Below are 9,563 nucleotides of genomic sequence, written 5' to 3'. Positions count from 1 at the left end.
ACAACCTCGTCATGGGGAAGCTGTTTAAAGGCCGACTCCACAGATGAGGAAACGAGCTATCAGCTTACCTGTCTGAGCGGCACAATTTCACAGCTAGAGATTGGAACACCGCATAAAGAGCACTCCAAAGCTTACCTGCTCAGCTTCCTGGACCCCCCCCCCCCCCGCCAGAGCTGATTTAATTGGTCAAGTGCGGCGGGGAGGGGGGCTTCTGCCCTCGTTCAAAGTTTAGAAAGGAGGCGTGGTTCCCCAAATACGCATGGGGCACTGTCCCCAGCAGTATCCCCCTTCAAACGTCTTAACTCCGAAAGTCCCCCCCCCCCAGGCTTGTAGATTAATTTTTCAGGAACCCACACACGTCGGAGGCTTAAGGACTCCGAAAACCAAGTCACCCAGCACTGAAGAGTTCCGGTGGAGAACAGGAGGCCCAGCCCCCTTTCGCCCACGTGGAAGCAGACCAGACAGGTTTTGGCGGCCACAACAAGCTGCCTACCCCAGCAACTGACCCCTTAACCCTGGCCCTCCCTCACCTGGGAAGAAAACTAAACAGCCGACTTTTTATTCAAATAGTCTTTATTTTCGTATCTGGCGACTCTCGCAAAATGCCAGATAAGAGTTAAACAGGGCCCACCAGAGTAAATAGACCCACAGAGCGTCCTCGCTGGAATCTCCATCTCCCCAATTTGGCCCAGTCTCACCAGCAACTGGTCCCACCTCATCCTTACAGCGATCTGAACACCCCCTGTCCCCATTTTTGTGACTCAGACCAAGATCTTCTGGGTTGTTTGTGTCTGAGGGAGGGTCACGACCCCACCTTGAATACACCAAATAAGAAAAAATTTAACTTAAATTAGACCCAGCATCCCCCTCCCCGGAAGGCATAGGGGCCCAAGGGGGGAAACACACGGGGTCTAAGTGACTCAGGCAACCCTTCTCCTAGGCCCCACACCCACGCAAGGCAACAGGAAGCTCCTCACGTCTGCCCCATGACGCAACCTGACCGCTTGCATCAGTATGTCATTGGAGGATGAAGAAGAGTGCCTAGAATGCTCTGACTTGGGAACGAAAACACCAACTATAGAAAAATCTTGAAAGGACAGCACAGCCCTCAGTAAAAAAATTAAGTCCGACCCTGAGGAATTTCAGGAACCAAGCCTCCCTCTCCCAGTCTCAAAAGGAGATGGAACTGTTTTGTCCCCGTCGGTTAAGACAGCACCTGTGGGCGCGGCAGGTCTCGGAGGAAGGTGCCTGCACCCCCGCTCAGGCTTCTTGGCGCCGCCGCTGCAAACGGGTGGCGAGGACTCCCCAGGGGCATAGTCCCTCTCCAGTCCTCTCATCAGCCCGGGCCGCGGCTCCTCTCCACCGTTTCGTGGGCGATCCGCAGGGGGTGGCCTGGCCTCTTGTCTGTGCACTCGGGCCGACGGTTCGGCCCGCGTTCTTGGCTCCGGCAGCGCCGTCAGAAAGCCACCACGGCCCGCACGAGCACGTTCAGCATGCTGTCCGCTGGCCGGCAGATCGGCTTAGCCTCGCATGCCGGCGGTGGTGGCACCGTCGGGGGGGCGGCGGGGCTGCAGTTCAGGAGGCCGGTGAAGCGCCTCTGTAGGACACGCGCCAGATTGGGGAAGGCGCCCTCCGCCTGCGAGGGAGGAGGCTGTAGCCTATCGGAGGCCTCCGAAGACTCCCCTTCCCCCGCGTCCTCTTTATCTAGACGGGCTTTTTTATTCGGGACCAGTCCAGCGTCCCCGCCATCGCTCAGGCTGCTGTTCCGCCGCTTGCGGCTGACTTTGGCAGGACGCGGGACACAGCGGGCAGGGGTCTCCTCGGCTCTCGGCGCCTCCTGCGTGTCCATAGACTCCAGGCAGGGTTGTTTACCGTCGGGGGGCGCTACCTCCGCTTCCTGCGGTGGGTGCAGGCGAGGGTCAGGGGAGCGGGCGGGCGGCGAGGGCATCTCGGGCTGCTCGTGGGCTTCCACCTTGGCAGAGAGATAGAGCTCCCGGGCGCTACGCATGACCAGCGACAACTGCAGACTCCGATGCAGCCGCAGCCCTCCGCGCTGCATGCGTGAATGGTATATCTTCCACACCGACAAGGTCATGATGCGTTGCGCCTCCTTCTGCACCTCCATAGCGACTTGACGGTGGGAACTCCCCTGCTGAGCAGGTGCACTCTAAGCAACGCACTCAATCACGCTTTTCTCCGCAAAACAACTAACCCGTAATGCAACTAGAACGCTCTGCCCCAGCGCCCGCCACGGGGGCTCATTTGTACCCGGGGTAACGTCACGGAGACACCCCGCCCAATCAGAGCGCTGCATCGGGCTTTCCACCCCCGTCCCGGCCGAAGACGCCTTAAAGTGACAGGATGGAATTTACCGGACGGACAAAAGGGACACGAACCGGGACGATGAGAAGCGTTCGCCAGCCCACTATTAGTTCTTGGGGTGGTTTCCTTTCTCAGTCCTCCCTGCCACGCACCCGCCCGCCAGCCCAGGGGAGCAGGCTCAGGGGCTCAGAGCCTACCCACGTGCTCGTTTGCATGCCTCAGCAGGCGGCTAGTTTCCCTTTGCACCGGGGAATACCCGGGTTCGAGCCCGTACATCTCCCGTGGGTACAAATTCCAGGCGTCTCATTAGTGTTTTTGAACCAATAACGATGGTAAAACTTAAGTGTTTACTACGTGCCAAGAGATGTTAAAGACTATACTTTAATAAATGTCTTACTGATACCTCACCTCCACTCTGCGGAGGGTACTGTTTCTATACCTGATTTCTTCACGTGGAGAAACGCAGGCGGACTGACTAGTCTAATATTTGCTAAACGAACAAATGGGCCAACTGCACTGAAAGGAGGCCAATGGAACTTCCAGCAATACAGTATCTAGCGTAGGCCAGCCTTTCTCGCTCTCCTTGTCCGTAAGCGGTAAGGAGGAAGGCAAGCTGAGTGGTTCCAGGGCAAAGCTGCCCGCTCCACGGGCGGCGGAAGTCTGCAGACATCAGCACAGCCCGTCCTGCCATCTCAGCTCTCCTCACTGAGAATCTTCCCAGTTTCCTTACGCACAAGGGCCACGGATGGGTTTGGCGCTCTCAAGGTGGAGGATCTGGCCGTACCACACCCGGGTGAACACCGGGGTGCCGCCACTTAACGCGGCAGTGCTCCGCCTCTGCACCCCGGGAGGCGCGGTTGCGGTAAGAGCCGAAAACTGGGCAACGTAGAGAAAAAAGACATCGGCCCCGCCCTCCCTCACGCACTAGCTCTGCAAGAAAACCTATTTCTGTTCCTCAAAAAAAAAGCTGCAAAATTGTTTCAATGGCTCTACTCATTCGTGGCGCGGGCCCTTTAAGAGGAGGCTCTGCCCACCGGACGGGAGAGCACAACCTTCCCGCTTCATTTTCCCGACAACATCCTGCACTAAATTTGGAAGTAATGACGTAGGGCAGGCGCCAGAGACGCTTCCGGCTGCCCATATAAGGACAAGGGTCGGGATCTCCATACGAAGCTGTGGCTGGCCTTTTCCGGGTGGGCGGATGTAGGTGGGGCCTTGGCTTCCCTATAGGCCTCTTTCGTTTCCAACCTCTCACTGCAACTAACGCCAGTAGGAGCCCCCCGGCTTCCGGGACCAGCCGTGTACAGCAGGGCTGGCGACAGTTTCGCTTCCCGGGAGGCCAGGAAGGGGTGACGCCCCTCCGGGATGCTCTCCGTGGGCGGGTGACGTTAGGGTTCCCACTGATGTTACCTCCTAGAGACCCTACACAAAGACCTTGCCAACACTAGGGGCGACTCGTTGAGGACCCCTTCACCCGTTTCCCCAGTTACTTCTCTCAACAAGGTCTCCGCAGATATTACCGCTCCTTCCCTCAAAAATTCTCTCATGCACACTTGGAAGACGCTTAGGTCCCGCCCATAGGGATTCTTCCCTAAAATACCCTATTCAGCTGTCCCCATTCTGCAACCTTTCCTGCCACATACTGTGGTGACCGGCTGAGAATGTTCCATCGCACCCTACCCCACACCACGGACACTCCACAATATCCCAGCCCAGGTATTATCTCTCTCTCTCTTTAAATTTTTATTGATTTTTACAGAGAGGAAAGGGAGAGATAAATATCGATGTACTGTCCCACTTATTTGTGCATTCATTAGTTGATTCTTTTGTTTTTAATTGATTGATTTAAGAGAGCGAGCGGGCGAGCATTCATTTGTTGGTCCACCTAGTTGTGCGTCCATTGGTCTCTAACCGTCTGTGCCCTGGCCGGAAATCGAACCCGCAACCTTGATATATCTGGACGACGCTGTAACCAACTGAGCTACGGGGCCAGGTACTATACTAATACTCCACACAGCAACTCTTGACACACACAGGGGAGACTTCGGATGACTTTTTCAGAGATCTCGACTACCCTTCAGAGGGAGATCACGATCTCATTCAGGCTATCGTTTCCCCCGCACCGCTCAAAAAAGTGCTTTTCCGAAGATCCCGCAAAGAACCTCCCTGTGTGACAGACCCCTTTGAGCCCTCCCCAGACGAAGACCGCACACGCAGAGGACTCTTCAAGAGACAATCCTCACAGCCACCACCACACCTCCCTCCCGCGACACCCCCAGGCTTGCATCCAGTGAGATTCCATCTTCCTGGAGCATCTCCGGGGCGCCCACCAATGTCCATCCCGCACCAGAGTGACCTTGGTTTGTCCCTCCTCCACAGGAAAAAAGAGGAGGGGTGTTCAGCAGAACTACTCACAGAATGCCCGCATTTCACCCCGCCCGTCGGGAGGTGGAGACGACCACCTCTCCCCCCGAGCCTTCCCAAACCTTCCCAAACCTTCCCTTCCCGTCCCGACCCTGGGCTGGGACGATCTCCCGGGACAGGTTATAGATGCAGGCTCAGGGTGTCCGTTAAGAGAATCTATGAATCGAACGAGTCCCTCAGCCACAATCTCGTTTGCTTCCAGGGAGGCTATTATTTACATTGCGCTGAAGGGAAAACTGAGGTTGCGTTGCAAGAATTCGAGGGGCCTAGGTCTCGACCCCAGAGACTCCGAGTTCAACTCTAGTCGGGCCACATAGAACTATGGCAAGAGTTGCGGCGGCAGGATACACTGACACGAAGGGAAAGGGTATGCGCACAGAAAGCCGTCTCTGCTCACAACCAAGATGGCCGCGGAAGGGGCGGTAGTTCCGCACTTACGGCCTCCGAAGTATCTCTTTCTCTCCTGGAAGTCCCGCTCTCGATGGTGGCATGGGTCACGTGACGGGGCGGGGCTGGCGCGTTCTTCACGACTGGGAGGAAATCAGCTACCAAGGCTCAGAGAGGAGGGGACTCGCCTCCAAGAGGGGGGGTGGTGACATGTCTTTCGAAGACCCGTTTTTTGTAGTCCGAGGGTGAGTGACAATGATGGGGGAGGGCAGAAGGTGCTCGGGCCCCTGCCACCCAGTGCCCGGATGCGACCCGCAGCATGCCAGGCGGACCGAGGGTCCGCGGGTCGGGATCGCCCTGTGGCCGAGTGGGAGAGGTACGCAGGGGGATGTGGGGGTCCTTTGAACACCCCCCCCATTTGGAGACGCAGCGGCTGGCTGAAGGCCCCCCTGCCCCAAGCCGCATCCGCTGTGCCCTTGCCTGCAGTGAGGTGCAGAAGGCGGTGAACACAGCTCTTGGGCTGTACCAGCGTTGGTGCGAGCTCCTGCAGGAAGGTGCCGCGGTCGGACGCGAGGAGCTGGATTGGACAACCAATGAGCTGCGGAATGGTTTGCGCAGCATCGAGTGGGACCTCGAGGACCTGGAAGAGACCATCGATATCCTGGGGGGTTGGAGGGCGGCCTGGGAAAGCCCATTGCAGTGGCAGGGGGAGCTGGGAGGCTGGACACCAGGGAGGGGTTGAAGGCTTTGAGTCAGAGGAGGGACTTGTGTCTGGCTGTGGCCTTGACTCCTGACTTGTGGCCTACGCATAGTGGAAGCCAACCCAGGCAAGTTCAAGCTCCCAGCTGGAGACCTGCAGGAGAGGAAGGTGTTTGTGGGGCGGATGCGTGAGGCAGTCCAGGTGAGTTAAGGTTCCGATGGGATGAGGGTGGGGATGTGGGGGTGTCTTTACACTCTGATACTGTTCTCACCCCCAGGAAATGAAAGACTATATGGCCAGCCCAGCAGCTGTAGCCTTCATGGAGAGAAATAATAGAGAGGTAAGGCATCCTGACCCAACATCCTCACCTGAAAGATCATTTGGCTGACCCTCTCCTCTGGGTGTGTTCACTTGTTTCCTGGGAAAGTGTATTTATGTCTGTACCATATGTGTCAGTGCTCATCCTTTCTGTGTGCAGTTCTCTTGGCTGTCTACATGCCTGCTTTCTGTGTGTGCACACCTGAGCCCTCACTGATTGTGTACACCTTTCTGCCTTCTGGAGTTCTATACTGGTTTTCCAGGATGGGTGGGTTGGTGTCTGTAACTACCCCTTTTCTTTGTTCTCTGTGCTACTGTTTCCAGCATATATGCCTACCTTTTTTTTTTCTTCTTTGTTCACACTTGACCTATCTGAGCATGTGAACTTGGCCTCTGAGTGTATTCTGTCTGCCTTGTGCATGCACAGCCTTTCCTTCTGTGGGTGTGCTTGCTTTGTGTGTGCCTGCTCATTCCTTTTGTGTGCATGCTCCCAGCTGCCTGTCTGTACACCTTTCCCCCTCTGTATTGTATGCCCATTCTTTGCATGTTGTGAAACCACCAGCCTCGTCCTGTCCCATCATAAGTCCATATGGGGTCTAGGAGGTTGGGAGAGCTGAGGCCCACACTGGCTTGGAGTCCTGTAGCAGTGTCCATGTGCCTTTCTGGTGTGCTGCTTTGGGAATTAAAATCCAGATTCTTACATACACCTGTTTAAATGGGAATACATGTTCTTCATGGATTAATTTATTTCCTCATTCCAGTGGTTTTTCTTATTTTATAGGTGAGAAAACATGCACAGGGAGGTCAGTTGGTTTGGCCTTGGGGTCAGTCACCTTGCTAGTAAGAGGGTCTGGGAAACACAGGCCATCCCATTTCAGAGACTGCCTTACTGACTAACCACAGTCTAGATTTGCCTGTGTATGGCTGTATGGTGAGTGGGTGTCTCTCCCTGAGCCTGTGGTCTGTGCCCCCCACCCCAGATGCTGACGGGCAAGCCAGTTGTTGAGAAGTCATCTAGTGACCTGCTGGATGCCAGCATGGTCTCAGCCACCTCTCGCTACATTGAGGAGCAGCAGGTCACACAGCAGGTTTGTGTCGGTGGTCGGAGCCATGGGCTGGAAGACCCTGGGGACAGCTCAGGGCTCTCTGGTGACAGCAGTTCTCACATCTCCAACCTGCAGTTGATCATGGACCAACAGGACCAACAGCTGGAAATGGTGTCTGGGAGCATCAGGGTTCTGAAACACATGTCTGGCCGTGTTGGGGAAGAGCTGGATGAACAGGGCATGTGAGGCCAGGACCCCCAGGGTGGGCTGGGAGCCTGAGGCTGGCTGCTCAGGGGGACCCTTTGAGGGCTGACACCATCTTGGTCTTGGCAGCATGCTGGATGCCTTTGTTCATGAAATGGAGCACACCCAGTCCCGGATGGATGGGGTTCTCAGGAAGATGGCCAAAGTATCCCACATGACAAGTGGTGAGTTCCCTGGGGGAAGCAATTTGGGGGGTGGAGGACATGGGATGGTGCCACTTCCCCTATGACTTCTGATCCTCTCACCCCCAGATCGCCGACAGTGGTGTGCAATTGTGGTGCTATTGGGGGTGCTTCTTCTGGTTCTCATCCTGCTCTTCTCTCTCTGACCCTGGCCCTCCCCAGGGTGCTGATCCCTCAAACTGGGGGAGCTGGCCTGGGGAGATGGAGGTCATGCCTGGGGAGCTGTCCCAGGGCTCTCATGCAGAGCCAGTGGGACCCTCAGGGCCCTGAGTTGAAGCCCCTACTACTGGTCCTCTCTCAGTTGTGCTTAGGGAGTGGTGGAGGTAGGGGGACCTCAGACACACCCTGCCTAGTTTGTTTCCCACAGCCAATTGTTTATCCCTGTGCCTTCTACATGTGCCAACTTAGAAATAAAATTCCAGCCTTTTTTATACATATTTATATCATATGGTATGTGGACTCAAAACTTGTGGCTGCTTTCTGAGTGGGAATGCTAATTCTAAGCCCTGTTTGCATGCACTGTGGCCCAGATGTGATGTGTGTGTGCACATGTACATGTTGGAGATTTCAGTGGTCACTGTTGGATACAGAAAAAACTCTTCTGGTTTATTTCTTGTTTTTTGTGATGGATGATTTTATTATCATTGAAAATTTCAAGCCATGAACTTTTCTTGAACTTTTGAAGTTCAATCTAAACATCTTTTGCCAAGGTAGGTAAGTTCCTTAGCCATGGAGCTGAGTGATCACTTTTTTTTTTTTTTAGAAAGGAGGGTGGAGAGAGAGGGAGGAGAGAGAGAAGGGGGAGGAGGAGCAGGAAGCATCAACTCCCATATATGCCTTGACCAGGCAAGCCCAGGGTTTCGAACCGGCAACCTCAGCATTTCCAGGTCGACGCTTTATCCACTGCGCCACCACAGGTCAGGCCTGAGTGATCACTTTTGAGGGGCCACTGAGTAACGCTGGGCTCCACTGCAGACTTGGTTTCTTATTCTGTCTGTGATGCATCAGTCTAACAATGCAGCGTTTGTCAATATAAGGGCTTTGCCAGAGCCTTCCTGAATACAAAACTATTCCTGTAAACTGGATAAACTTTATTTTAAAAAAATTATTGATGTGGTACAGTGGATAGAGCATCGGACTGGGATGCGGAGGACCGAGGTTCGAGACCCCAAGGTCGCTGGCTTGAGCACGGGGTTACTCCGTCTGCTGAAGGCCCACAATCAAAGCACATATGAGAATGCAATCACTGAACAACTAAGGTGTCACAACGAAAAACTAATGATTGATGCTTCTCATCTCTCTCCGTTCCTGTCTGTTCCTATCTCTGACTCTCTCTGTAAAAAAAAAAAAAAAAAAAAAAAAAATTGATTTTAGTGAGAGAGGGAGGAAAGAGGTAAGAAACATCAATTTATAGTTGCTTCACTTTATTTATTTATTTATTTTGTATTTTTCTGAAGCTGGAAACGGGGAGGCAGTCAGACACTCCCGCATGCGCGCAACCGGGATCCACCTGGCACGCCCACCAGGGGACGATGCTCTGCCCATCCGGGGCATCGCTCTGTGCGACCAGAGCCACTCTAGCGCCTGGGGCAGAGGCTATGGAGCCATCCCCAGCGCCCAGGCCATCCTTGCTCCAGTGGAGCCTCGGCTGTGGGAGAGGAAGAGGCAGAGAGGAAGGAGAGGGGGAGGGGTGGAGCAGATGGGTGCCCTTATGTGTGCCCTGGCCGTGAATCGAACCCGGGACTTCCACACGCCAGGCCGACGCTCTACCACTGAGCCAACCGACCAGGGCTACTATAGTTGCTTCACTTTAGTTGTTTATTGCTTCTCATATGTGCCTTGATGAGGGGCGGGCTCAAGCCAAACCAATGATGCCTTGCTCAATCCAACGATGCTGGGCTCAAGCCAGCAACCTTGGGA

The 9,563-nt window shown here is 54.8% G+C and overlaps 2 protein-coding genes across 4 annotated transcripts in view; one reads left to right on the top strand and one right to left on the bottom strand.

Moving 5' to 3' along the window:
* Nucleotides 1-555: 555 nt before the first annotated feature.
* IER2 (immediate early response 2) lies at nt 556-2,230 on the bottom strand. The gene has a single exon (XM_066272006.1). It carries the CDS (start codon nt 2,123-2,125, stop codon nt 1,457-1,459), a length of 669 nt encoding a protein of 222 aa, XP_066128103.1. The 5' UTR covers nt 2,126-2,230; the 3' UTR covers nt 556-1,456.
* Nucleotides 2,231-2,693: 463 nt separating this feature from the next.
* Nucleotides 2,694-9,563, top strand: part of STX10 (syntaxin 10) — a 15,116-nt gene continuing 8,246 nt past the window's right edge. Inside the window, exons 1-8 of one of the 3 annotated variants that reach the window (XM_066272004.1) lie at nt 2,694-5,378; nt 5,620-5,789; nt 5,940-6,034; nt 6,111-6,173; nt 7,132-7,239; nt 7,333-7,435; nt 7,531-7,625; nt 7,713-8,078. In XM_066272004.1, the coding sequence (XP_066128101.1) occupies nt 5,236-5,378; nt 5,620-5,789; nt 5,940-6,034; nt 6,111-6,173; nt 7,132-7,239; nt 7,333-7,435; nt 7,531-7,619 (771 nt within the window). In that variant the 5' untranslated portion in view covers nt 2,694-5,235 and the 3' untranslated portion in view covers nt 7,620-7,625; nt 7,713-8,078. Of the gene's footprint in view, nt 5,379-5,619; nt 5,790-5,939; nt 6,035-6,110; nt 6,174-7,131; nt 7,240-7,332; nt 7,440-7,530; nt 7,626-7,712; nt 8,079-9,563 lie in introns of those variants that run through there. The other 2 variants (XM_066272003.1, XM_066272005.1) reach the window with 2 other exon arrangements.

Source organism: Saccopteryx bilineata, chromosome 1 (genome assembly GCF_036850765.1).
Source record: "Saccopteryx bilineata isolate mSacBil1 chromosome 1, mSacBil1_pri_phased_curated, whole genome shotgun sequence".
NCBI lineage: Eukaryota > Metazoa > Chordata > Mammalia > Chiroptera > Emballonuridae > Saccopteryx > Saccopteryx bilineata.
The sequence above is the reverse complement of the archived record's forward strand: the minus strand, read 5'-3'. Positions and strand labels throughout refer to the sequence as shown.

Coding starts and splice junctions, on each gene's coding strand:
- IER2 (XM_066272006.1), bottom strand. CDS start 2,125: ATGGAGGTGCAGAAGGAGGCGCAACGCATCATGACCTTGTCGGTGTGG.